The sequence below is a fragment of the Schistocerca gregaria genome, chromosome 7 (genome assembly GCF_023897955.1).
Source record: "Schistocerca gregaria isolate iqSchGreg1 chromosome 7, iqSchGreg1.2, whole genome shotgun sequence".
Taxonomy (NCBI): Eukaryota; Metazoa; Arthropoda; class Insecta; order Orthoptera; family Acrididae; genus Schistocerca; species Schistocerca gregaria.
Genome location: NC_064926.1, coordinates 284,840,331 through 284,867,772, shown reverse-complemented (window position 1 = coordinate 284,867,772; position 27,442 = coordinate 284,840,331). Strand labels below are relative to the sequence as shown.

The window sequence follows — 27,442 nt, the reverse complement described above, 5'->3', positions numbered from 1 at the left end:
TTAAGATTCAGAGAAGGTTAATTAAATAAAGGGGACGTATGGATGAATATTATTTTTGCATCTGATTTAATAAAACTAAATTTTTTTCCGAGCGTGATTGCATCGATCTTTTTTTTAACTTCCGTTGCTGCATAGCAGCGTCTTCTGTGAACACAACTGAGGGAGATTAGCTGGAAAGATAAGAATAAATGATTTTTTTACCTTGTGTTTTATTCTGATTGCTGCATTTATCGTTCGTCCTGCATGCGCTCAACAAAATTCTGGATATATCTTTGTAAATCTTCCTCACCAGTTTTGTAAAGGCTTCGTCGCAACTGATGTGGAGGACGAGTTACCACTGTTGTTACAACAGACCGAGTTTGTAAGTTCGTGAAAGGGCTTCTGGTACAGTACACCTCTAAGACAATTTCTCTCTCACTACTACACATATATGCCTCAGAGTCAGGTAACAGGATAGGAGAACGAGGTTCTAAACACTCCAACAAATTAGTAAAAAAGTCACACAAACGATTCTTATCTTTGTGACTAGTTGAATATTGAAGTCTGCAACACTGCTTGTAAAATAACACAAAAAAGCCCCTCAATGGCTACGTGCAAATAATCGTAGGTAGACTTCACAGTACATAGCAAATGCAATTACAAAACTTCACACTTCTAAGAGTTTACTAAACGACATCCCCTGTCTAAATCAGCCTTGGACGATGATCTATAATAAAGTGGGCGAAAGATGCTCTTCTGTCTTCCGAGTAGGCTTCTGTCCGTTGTCGTCCGGTCATTCGTGGATTGTACTCGACCGGCAGTTCGCCGAGGCGTAGTCGATATCTTCATCCTCAACGCCGCCCGTGGCGCTGGTAGAACTCGAGCAAGTAGCAAGTCTCTATGGCACTGTCACCAGCTCACATCTTTGCACCCGTGGTACTTTTACCCTGGCTGTGTCATGTTCGGACGACGCAGCAATATGTTTCCATTTTCTTTTATCAGCAGTAATAATACATTAAAATAAACTTCTTCAAAATGCCGATTAAATACGTGAGACGGAGCTTTAATGTAGATTAATCACTCGATGATCCAAAACTGATCTTGGGCTATGTCTATATCCCCCACAGGGTGGAAAACAACTAAAAGTCCAGAGAGTAAAACAATGTACGGTATATCGCTATCATGCCATAGATTTTTCTGTACTGTACAAGCAAAAATAAAACCTAGATATCACATGGAGTTGGGTGAGCAACTCCTTTACAGTTTCATGCTAATGTGTGACGAAATGTCGCACCCTCATTTGGATGTTCTCTATTAACCCTCCTCGGGAAGGGTACTAGAACGACGATCAGTACTCTGTAATTGGTTGAACGAGGGCCTTATTCACATGAAACATAACTTCAAAGAGAAAAAAAAGAATAATCAACATCGATTTACTTCAGAAAATCATCGCTAGGAATAACAATGTCATCCTCACAATTGGGTTCTATCTTTACCGTATAGATGGAAACCAAACTTTAAAACTTATCCTTTTTTTGCAGGTAGCGCAGACTCCCGTAAACTGCGTTTCTGGATATTAATAAAGAAGAATTTTAGCAACGAAATTAGTTTCCTTTAGCATAATTTCCTGCTTCGGCATGCGCAAAGTTGAACTGCAAACTGCGTGGCTCGACCTTTGGACTACTATTGGCGGACAGTAACATAACAATATTTCCCAGCCTCCTGCCTGAACGCTTTAATGCCCTTCCATCGGAGCTAATAATCGTCGCAAACTATGGAAGAACATTGAGCCGACAGGGGATTATCAAACAAACAGCGACGTCATTGTCTTTGTGGGTCTGTGCAGAGTCCTGTAATACTCCCTTTCCATCCAGTTGTCCCCCCTCTGTTAATCGCATTTTCTATTGAATTCAGTTTTTCATTATTCCTGCTGTGATCATGTTATTTCGAGAGACAACGGTCGTTCACGATATCAGATTTTAATTTTTGGGAATGATATTTGCTTTAAATATTTCAGCGGATTAGTATCCCGTTTTTCACTGGCAAAAGAACTGCGAGTTATCAACTGTACAACATTCCCCTGTTCCTTTTTTCACTCTTTATTTAGGCCGTTATTTGTGAAGCCTATTCATCGCCATTTATAGCGGAAAAAATTATAATACTTCCAAATTGTGAGTTATTACGCGAACTGAGCTTCCCAACAGCGTATTCTTTAGAGTTTAGACCATAGAAAAGTTCTGTAATGCAACTGACAGGATAAACTATCACACTGATCGGCTTAAGAATTATGACCACCCATATACTATAAGCAAGTACAGATCATACGCTAACACGTGCTGCACTGGGAGAGTGTTATTACCGACGTCTGCAGCTACATCTAGATCTGGAAATATATAAATATATTCCACAATCCACCATTCAGTACATGGCGGAGGGAGTTCGTAGCTATAATGTCGATTTTCTGTCCGACTGCATTCGCGCGTAACCGAGCGAAAAATGATTCTCTACATGCATGTGTACGCAAACATTACTTTTCGATACCTGTTATTTTGAGGGACGCACGGGTACAGCACATTTTAGTACACGATCTGATAATGTAATACTACAAATCTGACTAGTTGATGACACTGCTCTAACGGACAACGAAATCCGGACCTGATTTAAGAACCATTTTATCTGTTATATTCTCATGAATCAACTGGCGTCATAATCAGGCCCTAGCTGCACTGATCTGAGCACAACTTCCGTCCTAAATAGGCACCGCAAGTCTCTTGTCCGTGTGAAAACTGAGTATTAATAACGGATTAGACAGAAGTTCTGATTTAAAGTACCACATCAAATGGTCGGAAAGGTATAGGGTGCGGCTGCGTTCATAGTAGGATATTAAAAACACACCCTCAGGCAGTAGCTGTAATATATTTATTACCTCTTATGTCAATTAATAGTTAAAGGTGTGCCATTTACTAATGTGTAAGTCATTGTCCATTGCGTGGATTACTATTTGAATATGACTCCTGTCAAATGATGCCCCCACTGCACAACACATTCATCTGTGCGGCTTTGGAAGCTTTCCATAACTCGGTGTAACATATTCCTTGGGACATTGCCGACGGCATTTCTGATGCGATCCTTCAACTCAGGAACGGTAGCACAAAGTGTTCGGAACACTTCTGCTTCAGGTAGCTTCAAAGGAAAAAGTCTGCACGTGAAATGTCAGATGAGTGAGGCGCCCAGGAAATGTCACCAGAACGTGAAACTACTGGGATATGTCTGTCGCAAGAAATCCATGCAAATTCTGGCTGTATTCGAGGTTGCTCTATCTTCTCGAAACCATAATTGTTCCACATCTACATCGACCATACCTAATTGGGGAAGAACGATGTCTTGCAGCATCTTTAGGTAGCGTTAACTGGTGACACTTACACCCACACCACTGTCATCCTCAAAGAAGTAAGGGAAAGGAAGCATCTCCACACCACACTGTGACACGAGAACTGTGCAAGGGCTTGATGTGCAGTTCACGCGGGTTTACATCACTCAAATAACGCAAATTCTGTTTATTCACTGAACCACATAACTCTAAATGAGCCTCATCTGACATCGGGTTGGTGTGAACATTTGTGGATTTTGGCGAAGGAGGTCATGCATGGTTAAGCACAATGTTTCAAGTGAAACCCAATCGCGAGGCCTAATTTCCTGAACAATTTGCAGCTTATTTACAGCTCGTTATCAGGAGAAAGAAAACTGGTGTTCTACGGATTGGAGCGTGGAATGTCAAATCCCTTAATCCGGCAGGTAGGTTAGAAAATTTAAAAAGGGAAATGGATAGGTTAAAGTTAGATATACTGGGAATTAGTGAAGTTCGGTGGCAGGAGGAACAAGACTTCTGGTCAGGTGAATACAGGGTTATAAATACAAAATCAAATAGGGGTAATGCAGGAGTAGGTTTAATAATGAATAAAAAAATAGGAGTGCGGGTAAGCTACTACAAACAGCATAGTGAACGCATTATTGTGGCCAAGATAGACACGAAGCCCATGCCTACTACAGTAGTACAAGTTTATATGACGACTAGCTCTGCAGATGACGAAGAAATTGAAGAAATGTATGATGATATAAAAGAAATTATTCAGGTAGTGAAGGGAGACCAAAATTTAATAGTAATGGGTGACTGGAATTCGACAGTAGGAAAAGGGAGAGAAGGAAACATAGTAGGTGAATATGGATTGGGGCTAAGAAATGAAAGAGGAAGCCGTCTGTTAGAATTTTGCGCAGAGCATAACGTAAAGGTTGTATACATGGAAGAATCTTGGAGATACTAAAAGATATCAGATAGATTATATAATGGTAAGACAGAGATTTAGGAATCAGGTTTTAAATTGTAGGACATTTCCAGGGGCAGATGTGGACTCTGACCACAATCTATTGGTTATGACCTGTAGGTTAAAACTGAAGAACTGAAAAAGGTGGGAATTTAAGGACATGGGATCAACCAGAGGTTGTACAGAGTTTCAAGGAGAGAATAAGGGAACAATTGACAGGAATGGGGGAAAGAAACACAGTAGAAGAAGAATGGGTAGCTCTGAAGGATGAAGTAGTGAAGGCAGCAGAGAATCAAATAGGCAAAAAGACGAGGGCCAGTAGAAATCCTTGGGTAACAGAAGAAATATTGAATTTAATTGATGAAAGGAGAAAATATAAAAATGCAGTAAATAAAGCAGGCAAAAACGAATACAAACCTCTCAAAAATGAGATCGTCAGGAAGTGCAAAATGGCTAAGCCGGTATGGCTAGAGGACAAATGTAAGGATGTAGAGGCTTATCTCACTAGGGGTAAGATAGATACTGCCTACAGGAAAATTAGAGGGACCTTTGGAGAAAAGAGAGCCACTTGCATGAACATCAAGAGCTCAGATGGAAACCCAGTTCTAAGCAAAGAAGGGAAAGCAGAAAGGTGGAAGGAGTATATAGAGGGTCTATGCAACGGCGATGTACTTGACGACAATATTATGGAAATGGAAGAGGATGTGGATGAAGATGAAATGGGAGATACGATACTGCGTGAAGAGTTTGACAGAGCACTGAAAGACCTGAGCCGAAACAAGGCCCCCGGAGTAGACAACATTCCATTGGAACTACTGACGGCCTTGGGAGAGCCAGTCCTGACAAAACTCTACCATCTGGTGAACAAGATGTTTGAAACAGGCGAAATACCCGCAGACTTCAAGAAGAATATAATAATTCCAATCCCAAAGAAAGCAGGTGTTGACAGATGTGAAAATTACCGAACAATCAGTTTAATAAACCACGGCTGCAAAATACTAACACGAATTCTATACAGACGAATGGAAAAACTAGTAGAAGCCGAGCTCGGGGAAGATCAGTTTGGATTCCGTAGAAATGTCTGAACACGTGAGGCCACACTGACCTTAAGACTTATCTTAGAAGAAAGATTACGGAAAGGCAAACCTACGTTTCTAGCATCTGTAGACTTAGAGAAAGCTTTCGACAATGTCGACTGGAAAACTCTCTTTCAAATTCTAAAGGTGGCAGGGGTAAAATACAGGGAGCGAAAGGCTATTTACAATTTGTACAGAAACCAGATGGCCGTTATAAGAGTCGAGGGGCATGAAAGGGAAGCAGTGGTTGGGAAGGGAGTGAGACAGGGTTGTAGCCTCTCCCCGATGTTATTCAATCTGTATATCGAGCAAGAAGTAAAGGAAACAAAAGAAAAAATTGGAGTAGGTGTTAAAATCCATGGAGAAGAAATAAAAACTTTGAGTTTCGCCGATGACATTGTAATTCTGTCAGAGACGGCAAAAGAGTTGGAAGTGCAGTTGAACGGAATGGACAATGTGTTGAAAGGAGGGTATAAAAAGAACATCAACAAAAGCAAAACGAGGATAATGGAGTGTAGTCGAATTAAGTGGGGTGATGCTGAGGGAATTAGATTAGGAAATGAGACACTTAAAGTAGTAAAGGAGTTTTGCTATTTGGGGAGCAAAATAACTGATGATGGTCGAAGTAGAAAGGATATAAAATGTAGACTGGCAATGGCAAGGAAAGCGTTTCTGAAGAAGAGAAATTTGTTAACATCGAGTATAGATTTAAATGTCAGGAAGTCGTTCCTGAAAGTATTTGTATGGAGTGTAGCCATGTATGGAAGTGAAGCATGGAGTTTGGAGCTTTCGACATGTGGTGCTACAGAAGAATGCTGAAGATTAGATGGGTAGATCACGTAACTAATGAGGAGGTATTGAATAGGATTGGAGAGAAGAGGAGTTTGTGGCACATCTTGACTAGAAGAAGGGATCGGTTGGTAGGACATGTCCTGAGACATCAAGCGATCACAAATTTAGCATTGGAGGGCAGCGTGGAAGGTAAAAATCATAGAGGGAGACCAAGAGATGAATACACTAAGCAGATTCAGTGGGATGTAGGTTGCAGTAGGTACTGGGAGATGAAGAAGCTTGCACAGGATAGATTAGCATGGAGAGCTGCATCAAACCAGTCTCAGGACTGAAGACCACAACAACAACAATGGGTGAAAATGGAGATCTTCATGCAATATTCTCCTCAATGAGCGATCGGACACAATCACAGTTTGCACATGACGACGAGAAGATGTTTTTGAGCTGCGCAATAGTGCAACGCGAACGTTTTCCACAGCTTCTGGTGTCCGCACAGTTCTTTCACTACTTCCCGGTTTGCTATTGCAAACAGAACCTGTTGTTCGAAATGCGTGTACCCACCTCACAATGGTCCGTGCATGTGGAACTTTCCCATGACATCTCAAGTTGAAATGTTGCCGAAATAGAGGCTGGGTAGCAATAACAGAGTCGTTATTCTTGAAATAACTTTCAACAGCAAAGGCACGATGTTGCGCACTCCATCGCTCCATATCACTGTCACACTCGAAATGACAGCTCATTAGTACACGAATGCGGAACGAGCTGGCGCGCATTCCTGCAATACGTCATTGTCAAATTACGCTGTGAACGCTGCCGCACCCTGTATATGCAAATGAAAGCAGCAGTTTGCGGAGAGATGGTGCAATATTACCTAATTCCACAGCGATCTTCAGAAACCAGCTCTCATTATCTCCACGGGAGAGAGACGTGTGCCCGTCCATGCAACTCTTCGTAACGGCAATTAGGCCTCGCGAATGGGTTTCACGAAAGCGGATTAAACGAATACCATTCCACGAAAATTTCGGTTCAAATGGTTCAAATGGCTCTGAGCACTATGGGACTTAACATCTGAGGTCATCAGTCCCATATAAGTTAGAACTACTTAAACCTAACTAACCTAAGGACATCACACACATCCATGCCCGAGGCAGGATTCGAACCTGCGACCATAGCAGTTGCGCGGTTCCAGACTGAAGCTCCTAGAACAGCTCGGCCCTAAGGCTAGCTTGCTGAGGGTGGTAACTAAGGAGATGGTTACGTCGCTGGCCTCATCTCACCGGATGTGGGAACATTGATTGTATCGCTGGTCATAGCGCACCAGCGCCATCTTGTCGAAATATAGCGGTCTGGCGTGCAAAATTACAGTACTGAGTTAATACGGCAAACAAATCTCAATACATTCCAGTAAAATACAGTGAGACGTCCCATTCGGACGCGTCTCCGCCTTTTTGAGAGGTATATTGTGGTATTAGCGGCACCTCTCACAGCCTCCCTATAGCTCCGGTTTTGTTTCACAACGACGACGTCTTCTACCGTCCAGCGATTCCCATGTAAGTTCCTTGCGCGTTTATGTTACATTTCTGTATGGGCTATACCGAACTATTACGATACCTGTAATAAGACTGAATTAACTCGATTTCTACCATCAAACTCACATGTAAGAAACTCCAAACGATGGTTCAGTACTCCATAATTGATGGTATAGGTACTAGTGCCTTGTATGTGAGTTCTGTTTCGGACGAACTGCGTTGTCCACAAACCATTCTAACATATCTAAGTCATGCATTTGCCTTCTTCTCATAATAGAGAGCAGAAAAAAGGATTAGTACACCTGAAAGACGATGTCGATTTTGATCCGATGAGGGCATACGCCGCCTGGGGGATAGTAGATCTAATGGTAATGGTAATGGTTTCAACGTCGTTCCCCAAAGCGGTGTAGCTACTATAGCGCTATCTGTGACTGACCTTTAATAGGAGCAGCTCGCTGCCAGAAGGCTCAATGTCGAGTAAAAGTGTGAAACAAGAAGGCAATCATGCCACAGAGACGCACTCGTGCTTCGTACAGCCAACTGAACGAGTTTGAAACGGATCAGATGGTGGCCTTCCGAATGTCGGAATGGCCCTTTCGGAGAAATAACCACACAAGCAGGACGAGTTGTGTAAGTTGTGCAGCGATGCTGGTAACTGTGGTCACGTGAGCATTGTCACACCCGTCGACGAGGTCCTGGACGTCCACATAGCACAGCGCCCGCCAGGATCGCCGTAATGAAAGGGCAGCAGTGGCAGATCGCGCAGCTTCCTCAGCGCAAACATGAGAGCTTGTGCGCCCGGACGTGTCAGCTTGAGCTGTTACAAACCGGTTTTTAGCACTGGAACTCCGGGCATGCACACTCTTACCCCGTCTTCCACTCATGCCACAGCGTCGACGTGGACGGCTACACTGGTGCCAGCAGAGGACCACTTCGAAGATGGAATGATGCACTGTAATATTCAGCGATGAAAGCAGACTCTGCCTGCATGCAAGTGATGGTCGTGTGTGCCTACGACATAGGCCTGGTAAGTGATGTCTCGTAGAGTGCATTTGCCGAAGACACAGTTGCCCTGTCAGGCCTTATGGTCTGGGGTGCGATAGACTACAAAGCTCGTTCACCTTTGGTGTTTCTGAAGGAGACACTAACCTGCGCTCGGTACATGCAGAATGTTGTTAGATCTGTTCTTATGCCATTCTTGGAACAGGAAGGTGATGTGTTCTTCCAACAGGATAATTCTCAGTCGCACGCTGCCTGTGAAGTTCAACGTGCTGTGTAAGACGTGCAGCAGCTTCCCTGCCCAGCACAGTCTACGGACTTGTCTCCAACCCAGCAGTTGTGGAATATATGGGACTCTTAAAGAACAACGTGAACAGGTAGAGGAGGCCTGGTATAACGTATCCCAGGACAATATTCACCATCTGTACGATCAGCTGGATGCCGGAGTCAGCGCTTGCATTGCTGCCAATACAGGCTACATAGCGTACTAATACGAGTGTTTCAGCCTGGGTCGCTACAGGGTACCTCAGAAAAACTATCGATCTGTAAATGTAAGCCGGCCGCGGTGGTCTAGTGGTTAAGGCGCTCAGTCCGGAACCGCGCGACTGCGACGGTCGCAGGTTCGAATCCTGCCTCGGGCATGGATGTGTGTGAAGTCCTTAGGTTAGTTAGGTTTAAGTAGTTCTAACTTCTAGGGGACTGATGACCACAGCAGTTAAGTCCCATAGTGCTCAGAGCCATTTGAACTATTTTTGTAAATGTAATCATTTTATGTAATCCGTATGCTCTGTTGCAATAATCAATCTTGAGCCATTTGGAAACCTCTAAAAGCGTGTACGTATCTTTTTCCGGCTGTGTACCTATCTCTAATGGGCGTTCAAAAACTTTCCGTTTGAAGGCGTTCCTCCAGCCTATATGAAACCCAGTGCGACAACGGCCTAGTATCGTGTAGGGTCCCCGCGAGCACGCAAAAGTCCTACAGCATGAAGTGGCATTGACTCGACTAATGTCTGAAGTAGTGCTCGACGAAACTGACACCATCAACCCTGCAGGGCTCTCCATAAACCCGTACGAGTACGAAGGGTGGAGATCTCTTCTGAACAGAACCTTGCAAGGCATTCCAGATATGCTCAATAATGTTCATGCCTGGGAAGTTTGGTGGCCAACTGAAGTGTTTAAACTCAGAAGAGTGTTCCTGAAGCCACTCCGTAGCAATTACGGACGTGTGGGGTGTCACATTATCCTGCTGGAATTGCCCAAATCCGTCGGAATGAGCAATGGACATGAGTGTATGCAGGTGATCGGTCGGGATGCTTACGTACATGACACCGGTCAGAGTCATATCTAGAGGTATCAGAGGACCCATATCACTCCAACTGCACTCGCCCCACACCATTATAGAGCCTCCACGAGCTTGAACACTCCCTTGCTGACGTGCAGGGTCCATGGATTCATGAGGTTGTCTCCGTACCTGTACACGTTCATCCGCTCGATACAATTTGAAACGATACTTGTCCGAACAGGCAATATGTTTCCAGTCATCGGCCTTTTCAATGTCGGTGTTGACGGGCCCAGGAGAGGCATAAAGCTTTGTGTTGTGCAGTCGTCAAAGGTACAGGAATGGGTCTTTGACTACGAAAACCCATATCGATATGTTTCGTTGAATGGTTCGCAAGCTGACGCTTTTTGATGGCCCAGCAATGAAATCTGCAGCAGTTTGCGGAAGGTTTGCACTTCTGTCACGCTGAATGATTCTCTTCAATCGCTGCTTGTCCCGTTCTTGCAGGGTCTTCTTCCAGCCGCAGCGATGTCGGAGATTTGATGTTTTGCCGGATTCCTGATATTCACGGTACACTCGTTAAATGGTCGTACCGTGAAATCTCCACTTCATCGCTACCTTGGAGATGCTGTGTCCCATCGCTCATCGCTCGTGGTCCGACTATAGCACCTCGTTCAAACTCACTTACATCTTGGTAACCTTCCATTGTAGTAGCAGTAACCGATCTAACAATTGCGACAGACGCGTGTTGTGTTATATAGGCGTTGCCGACCGCACCACCGCATTCAGCCTCTTTACACATCTCTGTATTTGAATACACATGTCTATACAAGTTTCTTTGGCGCTTCAGTGTACGTAGGCAAGACGCCATCGAAAGAAAAATTTTTGATCGCCCCTTCTATTCATATTTCATTCACATTTAAAAAGAACTGCCATTCTTTACACGAATTGGAAAGTATATTCAAGTGTTTCTGCATTTTTATGACACTTTAACACTTCCTATTTGTCACACAATTGCCAGCTACGTGGGTTGTTCAGTAAGTAATGCCCCACTTTTTTAAAGCCATTAACATACATAGAGCAACGTCCTTGTTGGTGCTTCACATTTGATGTTTTTTTTCTGTGCGCCGCTGAAGTTTCGAACCGTTCTAACAGATGGCAGAGCCGCAGTAAAGAGTGAAAATGGCGTCTACATGAGACTCACGTTACAAGCATCGTGCTGTTATTGCATTCTTATGTGCAGAAAAAGAAACGGTGGTGAACATTCATAAACGTTTGTGTGCAGTGTACGGCGATGCTGCAGCTGATAGGAATACAGATGGGTGATGGGCAAAGAAAGTTACAGCCTCAGGACATGCAGCAACAGAGCTAAATGATCAGCCACGCTCGGGACGTCCTGTCACTGCCACTGCTCCAACCACATGTGAATCGTGCGTGTGCTATTATTCGTGACGACCGGCGCATCACAACCTGACAATTGGCTCTATAGTTGTCGGTCAGCATTGAAAGTGCGTCTGCAATGATCGCGACTGTCGGATATTCAAAGAGGTGCTCACGATGGGTTCCACGAATGCTCACAGCGGACCACAAGATATCAAGAAATGCCATTTCATCTGAATTGTTGTAGCGGTTTGAGATCGGCGGACAGGCCTTTGTGTCATGGAACGTTACGATGGACGAAAGCTGGGTGCACCACGTAGCACCGGAAACATGGCTATGCCACAGGACAAGAGCTTTTAGCAGCAGTAGAATGTGATGGAGACTACGTAGAAAAATAGGACGTGGACAAGACATGTTGATGTATGTTGTCACCAAATTCTGACTCATAACAATAAATATGTTCTGAGAAAGAAAAACGAGGGGCATTACTTATTGAACGACCCTCGTAGTACAACGTGATGAAATGTGTTATTCGTCGCCGTTGAGCTCTTACAAACCACAAAAGACACACACACACACACACACACACACACACACACATACACACACACACACACACATTCATACATACAAACTTCTCTCATTCAGACATTCTTCTACGTAATCGCACATACCATAAGAAACTACATACGATATTATCTTGGTTACAAATGTGTCGAACACATTTCGGAAATCTAGGAAGATGGGATCAACTTGCTCGCTTGCATCCAGCCATTTGTAAGATATCGTGAGTAAATAAAGCAAGCTGTATTTTTACAAAAATGGCTTTCCCTAAATCAGCGATGATTCTGGTGCGGGTGACAGTTTCCATTTTGTTTTATTTTGTGGATTTCGATTTTTATTAATCCTCATACACCACCCTTCAACTGGATACAGTGTGTCGAAGTTTACATGATTTCCTGGATAAAATATGCAGAAACCCCAGCACGTCGAAAGACACTGGCTGAATTTATGCCTAAAGGAAGAGCTGTTAATAGTAATGGAAGATAAGCTACTACTAAGACCAGTTAAGGACAATCAAGAATAAAGGCCTTTCGATCAAACCATATCTGAGGCTAATAACCTTTCGATGCTGTTACCTCTGACACTAACTTACCTGACAAAGTAGATTCGTTCATGGGTATTTGTAGCAACAACGCTTCTGCTTGCAAAATAGAATTTACCTACAGGAGATTAAAGAAGAGGCATTCGTGAAAGAGCACCAAGGGCACAATGAATCTGCTTAAAAACTAACGCCTTTCATAATTATGCAATAGAAGTTCCTATATTTAGCCGCTAGCAACGCGACATGAATATGATAGAAAAACTGTGCGTGCATGTGTGTGTGTGTGTGTGTGTGTGTGTGTGTGTGTGTGTGTGTGTGTGTGTGTGTGTATGTGAGTGAGTGTGTTTGCGAACGCACTAAGCGGATTTGTATATATTAAACAATTAATATCTGACGAAGCTCAGCGACGGATCCCATATGGTACAAACTGAGTACAGATATAGTAAATAATAACAGGTATTGTGAGAGCAGTAAATGTCATGTTACTCGGATTTAACTTTCATCCTTCAGTAACGTCAGAGCAGTAAAACAGATATTTGGTCGCTGGCCGATGGGCAGCTTTGTTGACGCAGTGCTATTTGGTCGTTGACCGAAGGGTAGCTTTGTTTAGGCAAAATAAGTACTAATGTCTTCTGTTGGTTTACAGCTTCACTACGTAAGTCTCAAAGCATTTTTACGATTTTCGTAGATCTAGCACTCACTCACAGGACCATTCCGTATTTTCAGTCGTACACTGGCAGTAGCAAGATGAGACCAGGTCACCACAAACAGTTTCAATGAGATAAATTGCATAGGTCATTTTGTCGCCTCGCTGGGGGCTGATGACTGTTGCAACGAAATAAAAAATACACTCCTGGAAATTGAAATAAGAACACCGTGAATTCATTGTCCCAGGAAGGGGAAACTTTATTGACACATTCCTGGGGTCAGATACATCACATGATCACACTGACAGAACCACAGGCACATAGACACAGGCAACACAGCATGCACAATGTCGGCACTAGTACAGTGTATATCCACCTTTCGCAGCAATGCTGGCTGCTATTCTCCCATGGAGACGATCGTAGAGATGCTGGATATAGTCCTGTGGAACGGCTTGCCATGCCATTTCCACCTGGCGCCTCAGTAGGACCAGCGTTCGTGCTGGACGTGCAGACCGCGTGAGACGACGCTTCATCCAGTCCCAAACATGCTCAATGGGGGAAAGATCCGGAGATCTTGCTGGTCAGGGTAGTTGACTTACACCTTCTAGAGCACGTTGGGTGGCACAGGATACATGCGGACGTGCATTGTCCTATTGGAACATCAAGTTCCCTTGCCGGTCTAGGAATGGTAGAACGATGGGTTCGATGACGGTTTGGATGTACCGTGCACTATTCAGTGTCCCCTCGACGATCACCAGAGGTGTACGGCCAGTGTAGGAGATCGCTCCCCACACCACGATGCCGGGTGTTGGCCCTGTGTGCCTCGGTCGTATGCAGTCCTGATTGTGGCGCTCACCTGCACGGGGCCAAACACGCATACGACCATCATTGGCACCAAGGCAGAAGCGACTCTCATCGCTGAAGACGACACGTCTCCATTCGTCCCTCCATTCACGCCTGTCGCGACACCACTGGAGGCGCGCTGCACGATGTTGGGGCGTGAGCGGAAGACGGCCTAACGGTGTGCGGGACCGTAGCCCAGCTTCATGGAGACGGTTGCGAATGTTCCTCGCCGATACCCCCGGAGCAACAGTGTCCCTAATTTGCTGGGAAGTGGCGGTGCGGTCCCCTATGGCACTGCGTAGGATCCTACGGTCTTGGCGTGCATCCGTGCGTCGCTGCGGTCCGGTCCCAGGTCGACGGGCACGTGCACCTTCCGCCGACCACTGGCGACAACATCGATGTACTGTTCAGACCTCACGCCCCACGTGTTGAGCAATTCGGCGGTACGTCCACCCGGCCTCCCGCATGCCCACTATACGCCTTCGCTCAAAGTCCGTCAACTGCACATACGGTTCACGTCCACGCTGTCGCGGCATGCTACCAGTGTTAAAGACTGCGATGGAGCTCCGTATGCCACGGCAAACTGGCTGACACTGACGGCGGCGGTGCACAAACGCTGCGCAGCTAGCGCCCTTCGACGGCCAACACAGCGGTTCCTGGTGTGTCCGCTGTTCCGTGCGTGTGATCATTGCTTGTACAGCTATCTCGCAGTGTCCGGAGCAAGTATGGTGGGTCTGACACACCGGTGTCAATGTGTTCTTTTTTCCATTTCCAGGAGTGTAGTATTCACTTTCACAGTAGGTGACATATTCCAATATAAACCACGACAAACTTTTCGTCAAGAGTGTACAAACCAGATCAGCAAAGATAGAGTGAGGTGGCGCAGCAGTATGGTATTACTGGATGAATGTACATTAACTGATTAACTTCTCTATAATTGTAGCAATGAAATGAAGTTCACAACTGGCTAAACTGACTTGATAATTATTGTCGTTCTAACATTCTCTGATTTGGTATTTTAATATGCTGTGTTGTTTGCAACTAGTAGAGCCACAAAGTTTTTGATTTTCTGCAGATAATCTCCAGTTGTTGATAGCGCTGAAAAATTCAATTTATTCTCAAAAATGGTTACTGATAATGAACTTCAAGTGGCACACCCTGTCTAATAACACCCATCAACAACTGATACACAGACAAATGCAACCCTGTCAAAGTAGGGCAGGTATGTACAGCTCAAGGACAGGGAACTCAGTGTAGCCGGGATAAGAAGCAATTCTTCGATATATTTTTTTATTCTTACAAATACATTCGTAGCACACGCATTTGTATTTTACACTGGGAACCAAATATGTACTACTATATGCCTGCAGGCATGTGTTATGAACTCTTAAAAATGTTTTTTCGACCACAGAAAAATTAAATACATTTATAAATATTACAAAATATCTTACATTTTTTGGACAGCTCTACAGATCGTTCACTAAAAGATATAATAACAGGATTAAGCATAAAAGTAATACAATTCATCTGTAAAGGAAATTATGTAGCTTTCATAGACTTTAACTTGGTTCTTCATATACTGTATCAAAAACGTTTTAAGTTTTTGCCAACGACAAAAAAAATATTGAGACAGCATGGCAAACTGAGTGTAAACCATATTAATACATTTTGATAACACAGAGAAATTAGACATGGAAATATCTATCATTATCGGTTAATACAACAGTTATGCAAAACAAGATTGAATCCACAAAAGAAAGAAATTACGATACAAGATTCTCAGTCTCAGCTTATCCGCAAAAGAAGCATACTGACAAAACGATCGATTCCATTACATTACATTTATGTCAAAAAGGAGTATTTATATAGAATTTCATACGTTTCTTCCTATGTTGTCGAAAATATTTTTTGACCGTGAGAAACGTTGTGGACGTAGAAAACAATTTACAAAATTTCCGAATTTACAAATCATGTCGCGGTATTTATAAAACTGTCCAGCATGTAGAACAGTTCTATACCACTCCTTATTATAAGTCCATTTTAAATTCCATGTGGTAATACACAAAATACAAGTTGTATTCCTATCCCAGTTCTCGAGGAAAATGTTCCGTTGTAAAATGTTCCTTTATACTGAAAACGTAATTTCCTCTTATGGCACATTAATTGCATCAAATACTACACTGCTGGCATTAAGATGAACATGGGGCATATTTATAGAACGCAAACTTTCATAGTAACAGATTAATACAGAAAGACATTGGACTTCTCCTCTATTAATAGCAGTTCTTACAGAAGAGAACAGAATATAATGTTATTGATATAGCCAGTTTATTTCCTTCATTTTTATCATAAATAGTTGCTACTACTAACGTTATTCACGAAAATCTTGTATTTTGTACCATAGGTTCCTCACAAATAACATGATCCTTGAAGATCGTATCGGTTGCCAAGAATATTTGGTGTATGTGATCTTTTTCTATTGATGTCGATGTCAGCACATCAGAGAATTTACAAATGTAATCGCACATCTGAAGCAGAAATATATTCATCTCACGTTCACGTACGTTTCCGGTTGATTATCATTACTGAGTATTCCGTCTGCCAATAAGCTAAAGATGAAATTCGTGTTTCTGGAAAAGCCATTTGACTCAAATATTCGTTCCCAAGACGTGTGTCTTGTCTATATTTCATTGGATTTACACATTTTATAGAGGAACTATGTTCTAGATTGGGAACTTAATTTCTGAGATACCCGGTTATACTCGCTGAGAGGGATGGAAAAGTATTTCGGGTCCCAAAAAACGAAGACTCTGATTCTGCTGAATAAATTTTATTCATATACTTCCTCGGATTAAGCTCACGCTGCTTCTAGAACTCGCACTTCTAAGAACAGGTCATATGCCCTTTGATCACTAACACGTGTAACACAGAGAGAGTACTTATTAAAGTTTTTTGGAGTTAAACGTTGTAGTACTGTTGTTGCACATTCTATCTTCATACCTACTGTAACTTCTGGGTCTTCCTTGCAAGCTAACAAAGTTATGGTAGCACTGTAGAAGAGGAGAATACTGAAATGCCTACAGTCGTGGGAAACTAGCATTAGGATAAGCAATTTGCGGTAACATCGATTAGAACTACGACAAATAAGCAGCCTGTTATCAAAACTTTTAGCTTGGATGCGGCGTGAATTGTCCAGCCTTCCAATAAGGTTAAAGGTACAGTGATAATTATCGGAACCCGAAGGTAGGAAGATAAGGCGTATGAAAATTCGCAGTTTGGAAATTTTTCCTGAAATCAAACATACCAGGCACTGTTAGCTATGAATCCGAGAAGTTATGCCCATCCGTCTCGTTGAATGGATGATTATTTTTGCTCATATCGGCACCTTTCTGACACGATGTATGAGAACTATATCTGAGGTTATACATTATTGTGTTGAGTTTGCATTCACATCAAACATTTGCGCATCACTTACGAGTAGCATTCGGCGCCCATAAGGCATAAGGACAAACTGTAGGAAATTGTACATTTACGAACAGCACCCCATCCTAACTTGCGTCTTTTCGCGTAAACATATTTGTTGGATTCCAGATGAGTGAAAAAGCATTGTTTTCTTCAACAGACCAAGAAGTCGGTTTTGTAAATCAATATTAACATATGACAATGACTATAGTCATGGGAGTCATTTGCCACCGAATCTCTGAACAACATCTTAATGATTCTGTATTTGGATGTTGCAGAGCCTGGTATGCCATTGATTAAACTGAACCAGTACTGAATACAGCTTGTTATGTAGCACTTCTTATGGAGTAATCAACGAGGGAATTTGCCGTGATGACAATGCATGTTGCCAGGTCTTCGGAGAGCGACTGAAAAATTTAGTCAAACTTCTCGATCAAAGATCAGTAATCGCGAAATACACAGTCACCCTATATGATTGAATATGTTTCTGGATGTATCTACGCATCCATACAACTTCTCGCGTCGAGGAGGAGCGAGAGGAAAGGGGTGGGGAGGAGTAAGTATAGCAAAGAGCGAGATGAGGAGGGGGGGGGGGAGTGGAACTCCTCTAAAGTGACACTGCGAAGTGGAATATTTAAGGGCAGAACAGAGCCATCAGAGTGGTAAATCCTCCAGATTGTAATCTTGAATAATCGAGAAGCTTGAATGTTACATACCACCATATTTCACAACATAGTTTACAAATAATGATATTAATTGTTGTTATTGACATGGAGATTACTTTCTACATGTGAGATGAATGGGGAATTGTACGAAGTATTCAGCATTCAACAATGGGTTAGCAGAAGCAGTGGGCCAAACTTGGCTAATTGTTTAATCAATGTTGCACTAAATGTCTGTGAATGACTCTCAGACATTACTTGGTGAATCCAGTGAAGAGCCACAACGCGATTGCGGCGGAAAACCTTGGACGAGTTGCGCAGTGATCAACAGAGGTCTGCAGTTGAAGGCTTACAGATGGCAAAAACAGCATCTTTGCCCTGCGATTCATGGACTTCTCTATACTATAGATGGAGTCATGTAGAGTAGAATATTCTAATGTTATCATTGCTCATAAAACTCCAAGCAAACATTATCCATGCCCAAAACCCTCCATCTCCAACACCAATGCTGTTTCGGGCTGCTGAGGAAGGAAGGAAGGATGATTTGAGTTTAACGTCCCATTGACAGTGTGGTTACTAGAGACAGTGGCTGCCTAGGAGGCATCTTTGACTAGATCCCATATGTCATAGATATTGTGAATGTATGTGGAGTGAGGAATATCCCAAGTACATTTGACAGATTTCCCACAACTTTAGGCACTTCACTGTACACTGAAACACTAAATCAGAGTTAGCAATGATGTGAAATGCTGACATACTTGTTGGTGGTTGTAGCGAATAGCATGTGAAACAAATCTGAGATAGTAACTGTGAGCAATTAACGTGGGAACTGAAAAACGGACACTCATTTTTTTCAGTCTTTCAACAAGCCTTCCTGTTACATCACTAGTCGAAGCACATCGAGGGAAAGCTGTTCCATACTCAAAAAGCTGTTGAAATCTGGTGATGATTGCCGTCACTGGAACGTACCGAAGCCCAGTGTATACGGGTACAGCTGGAAGCACTGCCAGCGAGTATGGAGGCAGGCTTGGCGCAGATGGGTAGCCCGCTACCTGTGGGTGCGCTACCTGCTCTTGCGGGCGGACAGCGGAGGCACATCCTTGCCGTAACGGGCCAGCACCTCGCGCTTGAACGCCTCGAACTGGCGGCCGTTGTGCGAGTTCTGTCGCTCGCGCCACGAGGGACGTCCCTTCTTGGTCTGCAGGCCCCAGTGGATCGTGAACACCGGCGATAGCACCTTGAACTGGTAGCCGGCCACGTACATCTCGTAGACCTGTTGAGCAGAGAGTTTGGTCTAAGTCAAAGAGCACTTGGTTATTTCCTATGTACATATACGAAGGAAGCTCGCAGGACAAAGAATTAGCCATTCCCTCAAAAGAGCACACTGGTCTGATCTCTCTGGAGCACGGCAGATAATGTAGAACTGACCCTCTACTGCAGATGAGCGTTACGACAGTCAAGTGATGAGCATGTGGCAGTCGGCTGTATGGAAGAAGGGTCGATGTGGAGATGTAACAGAATGAAAGACAGAAGCTATCGTGTTTGGACGTATCCTGACCATACTACGATTAATGTTGTCCACTTCGTTGTGTACCAATGCCTACTGCGCCGGCCGGTGTGGCTCTAGGCGCTTCAGTCTGGAACCGCACGACCGCTACGGTCGCAGGTTCGAACCCAGCCTCGTGCATGGATGTGCGTGATGTTCTTTGGTTAGTTGGGTTTAAGTAGTTCTTAGTTCTGGAAGACTGATGACCTTAGATGTTAAGTCCCATAGTTCTCACAGCCATTTGAGCCTACTGTCTCTACAAGGAAAGGTGTACCGCATGTACCCATGTAGAACCATGTAAGAAGAGTGCTCACAAAAATATCCTAACTGAAACCAACTGCAGACGAGTGGCACGTCTTGTCAATGACAACTGGTTTCAAACCCGACAGCAGATGATGCTGTCAGTGAATGCAACTCCATCTCAACCAGGTAACCAGCGAAAATTGCGAGGGGAGCCGCTTGCAGTAGGCGTTTGAAGCCGTGTACGTCGCACGTAGTAGGCATAAAGCTGCACCAAGTAGCCTGTTAAATCTCCCGATCTTTATCCCACAGAGAATGAGTGAGACTGTTTGAAACAGTGGGTCAAACGTGGCACTCCAATTCCTTGCAGTTTTTTTTAGCTCTGTGGTATCCAATCATCAATGTTTGGCTTCAGCTCGGTATGGAATACCTAACGGAACTTGTCTCACTACCTCGCCGAAATGGTTCCGTTATTAGGGCTGAGACTGCGTTACACGGTATTAGTGGGACCTCTCCTGGGAGTGATTAATTTTTAGCGAGATGTGCTTGTTTGGAAATTAAATTCATCTTAGCTTTTTATTATTAATTATTTAGAAAACTTTAAACATTCATTTCCTGTGTTGCAAATCCATTTACCTGACAGAAAAATGCGCAGAACTGTTACAGTAGCAATTTGTCCATTTTATTTGGACTGTTGAGCTCCGTGGCCGTGGATAATAGTATTTCACTGAAAAAATACGGCAACCAGCCACTTTTTAATGCGTTTTTTATTTACGCCAATATGCATTTCGGGTTTGCACCCATCTTCAGCTGGCAAATTACATGGATCTTCAGTTACTACAGTAGTACAATCTCGACAGCAGTTTGGATGCTGCAGCAAGCCTGTGCAAAGCAACGACTCCAATCAGTTACTTCAATTTCGCGAGTTTAAAGTCACACACTATCAGCTGAAATACTGTTACAGTAGTACACTGGTGAAACTCCCTTGCAGATGGTGTGTCCGTCCAATCAGTTGTATCCAGAAGTGATTAGTATCAGTTTCGAATTACGTAACTCAGCTATTCCGAATATATAATTTACATGTGTGTAGCTAGAGCCCGCCTCCCCATCCACTTTGGTCAGGCACGGCATTTCCATAGGGTAACGTGGAATTCCACATCAAGACAACGAGCGAGGTGGCACAGTTCTTAGGACACTGGACATGCATTCTGCGGGACGACGGTTCAATCCCGCGTCCGGCCATCCTGATTTAAGCCAAATGCTCGGATGGTTCCTTTGAAAGGTCACGGCCGATTTCCTACACCATCCTTCCCCAATCCGGTGGGACCGATGACCTAGTTGCTTGGTACCCTATCCCAAATCACTCACTCACATTAAGACAGCAATCGGTTTGATTTTCAGAACACACGTGTCATAACTCTAAATATTGTATTTTATCCGCATCTTTAGAATTTAGAATAGAAAACATGGTTGAATTCACCTCTTTGAGGCCTGCTATATTCAGAGCAGAAATCGCTCGTTTTATGCGAAAAAGCAATATTGATATAATTACAGTTTATAGTCATGACGGGAGGTTACACATCCTTTTGTGAGAACGTTCCTTCAGCCCATTAACGTAGACACAATATGGGCACATGCTTAATAGTTTATTAGTCCACCATTGGAGAGCAACACAACGGCAGTTCTGGGTGGCATGAAGTCTACTAGTTCTTCTCGGGTTATGTAGCACCAGAAGATTACGCACAGGCCAAGCAATTAATTATGAGCCGGTGGTTTGTAGATGCGGAGCTGGCACCCGACATCATTCGAGGTATGTTCCCTCGGGTTCACATAAGGCGAATTCGGGACCAAGTGATTTACGTGAATTCACTATCCGTTCCTCAAACCACTGCAGCATGGTTATGGCCTTCTGATACGAATTGTCATGCTGCTGGAAGGTACAATCGTTTTTACGGAAGACATCAGTCAGGAAGGGATGCAGGTGACCCACAAAAGTATTCACATTGTCCACAGCTGTCATGATGACTTCAGTTATTACCGCATGCCCCATGGAAGCCCAGGTGAATATAGTCTACAACCACAACATTGCGCCTACCGGCCTGCGTCCGCACATTCGTGCTTTGCAGCGGCATGAAGGATTGCTTGAGTTTCTTCCCCTTGCGCAACGTTCGCGAAGATGCTACATGCACATTTCGCTACTGATACAAGACCTCCAAAGAACCCCTGACTGCATTCCCCTGGATTTTTCTGGCTATGGTCTTTTCGAAGATGAAATGCGCAACACGTTCGTCAATAACGTTGAAGAACTGAAGTAGCTGACTGTACAGTTCTGTCAATATTTACGAAATGATCCGGTTTTGTATGAAACAATTCGTAACGCACCACAGAGATGAGGGCAGTATTACCTCTAAAGGCGACAACGACACGCAAAACACCTCCTTTAACAGGTATGAGGGCATAGTGAATTATGACATGTAATGCGCCGACATAACATTGTAAAATATTACACCAGTGTCAAAAGTATTTTCATTCATTACGTATAAAATATTGTATGAAAAACCGAGGGAGCAGTCGATCAATCCTGAAGTAATATTTTATTTCATGTATAAATACATCAAGGGTGAAATTAAGCCCAATTGCATGGGGACTCTATCGAAACGTTTACGTTTCAGATACATTCGTACTAACGAGAACAGTTAATCACACTGAAGTCAGTAACGGCACGTAACCACTTTAATATCACAGTGTAACTTTACAGTCGCGACACTTCGTCTCGTTTTTGTTTCCCTCTGTGACAGCAGTGCTCCAAGCGGCCAGCAAGATACACTTCCGAATACGATATCGGATGAGTGTGAACTCTGTTGTTTATTTTGATTTTTAACATTGTTTTTACAATAGAGAGCATACGTGATGCCCTAAAGTATCGACAATAAATTAAAAATTACACCAAAATACATTTCTTTGATTTCCTAAGGACCTTTAGGATATTAAACTAAAAGTTACAGTTTATATACCATTATGTTGTAACCTCTAGATGTTTCTTTTAAGAAGAAAAAGATGGCTAGTAAGTAGTATAAGACCTGACCTTTCGCAGGAAAATGTCGTGTATCTATTTAACAACGTGAAGGTTTGTTCACTACACGTCCAGTGAAATCAATGAACACAAAACGCAGCAAAGTTAGATGGAATACAATACCTATATCGTTTCACGTACCGAATTACCAAATAAGCCACTACAACTGTACCTGAATGTGAAACTAATCATACACGACAATAAAATATTAAAACCAATATAACTGCCTCATAGCCTAGAAGAAACTAATTAAACAATTTTTGCTCCAACTGAGCCACAAAAAGCAGGAATATTCAATACATTCGCTTTTGAAGGCAAAAGTAATTACGTTTGCAAAAATACTAATGTATTAGAAAGTCGAATGAAGTGTAAGAATGGAAGAATCAGACTTTAACAAAATTTTTAGTCTCAAGGATGAAATACGTGTTCATATTCTCTTGCTTTCAGTGGAGTAAGCTGCAATTGTAGACATATTCGAAAGTATTTCTTCCTGGATGAGGTGGAGCTTATGTCACTGAATCAGCGGGATTCGGCTATTTGTATATTTATTTCACAATAGTTCATGTCTCTTCGTAATTTCCTAATGCGTGTAACGGAAAATATAATAACTATTTCGCTAATGAACTAGAAAAATGTGGTGTCACCGCCAGACACCACACTTGCTAGGTGGAAGCCTTTAAATCGGCCGCGGTCTGGTAGTATACGTCGGACCCGCCTGTCGCCACTATCAATGATTGCAGACCGATCGCCGCCGCCATACGGCAAAGTCGAATGAAGTGTAAGAATGGAAGAATCAGACTATAACACTTCCTACCACTCTCCCTAGTTGTACAGCCGACTTTGCTAGCGATGGTTCACTGCCTACTTACGTTCTCATTTGCCGAAAAGATAGTTTAGCATAGCCTTCAGCTACGTCATTTGCTACGACCTACAAAGCGCCATTATCAGTTACTACTGACATTGTGAACTATGTACCGTCAAGAGCGACGTTCATCATTAATGGATTAAAGTTAAGTATTCCACCAGCTACGTCCGTTGTTTCTAAATTATAATTTCCTTGTCCTGTTCCAGACCTCACGCCAGCCTGCGTGAGCTAAATCGCGTGCCTTTCGGCCTCCTCTAGTAACACGGTGTTGGCTCTCCTGCCAACCACAACAAAAAATAATTAAAAATAAACATTATCCTCACGAGACATCTGACTACTTTCTCACCGCTTGGGGCGCCAGTGTCTCTCCAGCTGTCAAACGATAATAACCTTCGCAGCAGATAATGAAACCACTGTGTACATTAGACTACGTTACTATTGTGCAAGTGGAAGTTCGTGTTCTTCGACAGTAATAATCTCTGCTCTCGGTAACAAAAGAATCCAGAGGTGCTCCGTCACACTTCTTTTTTCGTCTGCTACGTTATGGTAATTACATAATCTTACGCGACCATTTTTCAAGTCCCATTCTACTGTCTTCTGTACAAAGAAAAACTTGTAGAGGTTCTTGTAATTAGGTACAATACTAGATCACAAAATAATTTCTGTGCCTGTTAGAGCTAAATATCGTGTTCTCATTTCAAAGTCCCGAGACAATTAATGAAGTACTCAGTTTTTTTCCTTGCTTCAAAGACTACACAGAATTACTGTAATGTGTAATGTATTTGCTTGTCTATTTTACGCTGCAACTAATTGAGATTACTAATTTATTGCTCGTTTACTTTTGGCATATTCTCGAACCGGCGTCTTCGCAAAATCCTTCCAAAGACTTTTTTTAATGGCTTACACTTACATTTACAGGTCGTCAGATAGTCTGAAGAAATAATTACATCTCTTTACATTACACGTTACACCACACATCCGCAACTGCGTGATCTGGTCACATTAACGTGCCCACCTGTCAGAAGCCTGAATAACCACAGTTTGCAGGGTGGACCACTTTGAGACGTGCTGGGGGAGAATCAATGACGTTCTGGAAAGTACTGACACGGCACGAACAGCAGATCGAGTGGTCCCACAGATTCTCGATTGGGTTTACGTCCGATTTGGTGACCAGGAGAGTACGGTAAACTCATCGTGGTGCTAATAACCACCATCTGCGTGACATGTTCCTTCATCCTGCTAGAAGATGCCTTCACGCCGTGGAAAGACAAACATCGTGTAGGGTGGACATTGTGCCTTCCAGAATGATGACCGAGCAAGGTGGCGCAGTGGCTAGCACACTGGACTCGCATTCGGGAGAACGACGATTCAATCCCGCGTCCGGCCATCCTGATTTAAGTTTTCCGTGATTTCCCTAAATCGCTACAGGCAAATGTCGGTATGGTTCTTTAGAAAGGTTCAAAAAATGGTTCAAATGGCTCTGAGCACTATGGTACTTAACTTCTGAGCTCATCAGTCCCCTGGAACTTAGAACTACTTAAACCTAACTAACCTAAGGACATCACACACATCCACGCCCGAGGCAGGATTCGAACCTGCGACCGTAGCGGTCGCGCGGTTCCAGTCTGTAGCGCCTAGAATCTCTAGGCCACTCGGCTCCTTCCCCTTCCTTCCCTAATCCGATGAGACCGATGACCTCGTTGTCTGGTCTCCTTCCCAGAATAATGACATCACCCAGTGAGTGCCACACAGATATTCCCCGGACCATAGAGACCCGACCTCCGGCTTGACCCCTTCGAACGACTGTTAAATGGTGTTCGCTTTTAGACCTTTCACGCCGATGGACATAAAACGTGCCGGCAGCAGTGGCCGAGCGGTTCTAGGCGCTTCAGTCCGGTTCCACGCTGCTGCTGCTACGGTCGCAGGTTCGAATCCTGCCTCGGGCATAGATGTGTGTTATGTCCTTAGGTTAGTTAGGTTTAAGTAGTTCTACGTCTAGGGGACTGATGACCTCAGATGTTAAGTCCCATAGTGATTAGAGCCATTTTTGAACTTAAAACGTACTTCATCTAATAGAGCCACCTGTGGTCACTCAGTGGACGTCCAGATGCGGTAATGGCGTGCCATTTCGCGCATTCGTCGCCTACGATCGGCAGTCAGCATGGGAGGAAGATCAGGAGCCTGCTGCAGGGGCTCATAACGCAGCAACATTAGTTCATATGGGGAGGCAGTTACTCAATAGTTGCACGTCTATGCGCTCTTACACGTCTCCACAGCCATCATTCACCCCCGTCGTCTATGGCCCGGTACTGCACCCAGTTGCGTTGGCACCAGGTTTGGTTAGCGCCACTTTGCCGTTGACGATCGGTACACCATAACCACATCGGCATGCAAAAAGTTAACAAACATAGCTGTTTCGGAAATGCTTGCAACCTTGGTGCGAAGCTCAGTGGTCAAGCCCTTTCGGACGTCAGGTGTCAGATAAATCGCTCCGTTCCCGCATTATGATTACGCGGCACTGTTTTCCGCATACCCCTGACCGCTTTATATACTCTCCACTGCTGGTGCTGCCACCCGCCGTCAGTGAATGGTTACTGCACGTTGAAGTCGAACACATGCGGTGGTCACGTTAATGTGACAGGACAGCGTATCTTTTGAACTGCTCGTTTGCGAGTCAGTGTTTACTATTTGCAGTACGTTTTCGCCTCTCTCACCGTATACCCAGCCCAAATATGGCTCTAAGCACCATGGGACTTAACATCTGAGCAGATGCGCAAAACTATAGACCTATATCTCTGACGTCTACCTGTTGTAGAATATTAGAACATGTTTTTTGCTCGCGTATCATGTCGTTTCTGGAAACCCAGAATCTACTCTGTAGGAATCAACATGGATTCCGGAAACAGCGAACGTGTGAGACACAACTCGCTTTATTTGTTCGTATTAGATACTGGCTGCCAGGTAGATGCTATTTTCCTTGACTTCCGGAAGGCGTTCGATACAGTTCCGCACTATCGCCTGATACACAATGTAAGAGCCTACGGAATATCAGACCAGCCGTGTGGCTGGACTGAAGAGTTTTTAGTAAGCAGAACACAGCATGTTGTTCTCGATGGAGAGACGTCTGCAGACGTTAAAGTAACCTCTGGTGTGCCACAGGGGAGCGTTATGGGACCATTGCTTTACACAATATATATAAATGACCTAGCAGATAGTGTCGGAAGTTCCATGCGGCTTTTCACGGATGATGCTGTAGTATACAGGGATGTTGCAGCATTAGAAAATTGTAGCGAAATGCAGGAAGATCTGCAGCGGATAGGCACTTGGTGCAGGGAGTGACAACTGACCCTTAACACAGTCAAATGTAATGTATAGCGAATACATAGAAAGAAGGATCCTTTATTGTATGATTATATGATAGCGGAACAAACACTGGTAGCAGTTACTTCTGTAAAATATCTGGGAGTATGCGTGCGGAACGATTTGAAGTGGAATGATCATATAAAATTAATTGTTGGTAAGGCGGGTACCAGGTTGAGATTAATTGGGAGAGTCCTTAGAAAATGTAGTCCATCAACAAAGGGGTTGGCTTACAAAACACTCGTTCGACTTATACTTGAGTATTGCTCATCAGTGTGGGATC

The 27,442-nt window shown here is 43.6% G+C and overlaps 1 protein-coding gene across 1 annotated transcript in view; it reads right to left on the bottom strand.

The window, feature by feature from the left end:
* Positions 1-15,232: 15,232 nt before the first annotated feature.
* The window catches only part of LOC126281796 (beta-1,4-glucuronyltransferase 1), a 231,587-nt gene continuing 219,377 nt past the window's right edge, over positions 15,233-27,442 (bottom strand). Inside the window, exon 7 of the mRNA XM_049981009.1 lies at positions 15,233-19,348. Within this exon, the coding sequence (XP_049836966.1) occupies positions 19,139-19,348 (210 nt within the window). The 3' untranslated portion in view covers positions 15,233-19,138. The remainder of the gene's footprint in view (positions 19,349-27,442) is intronic.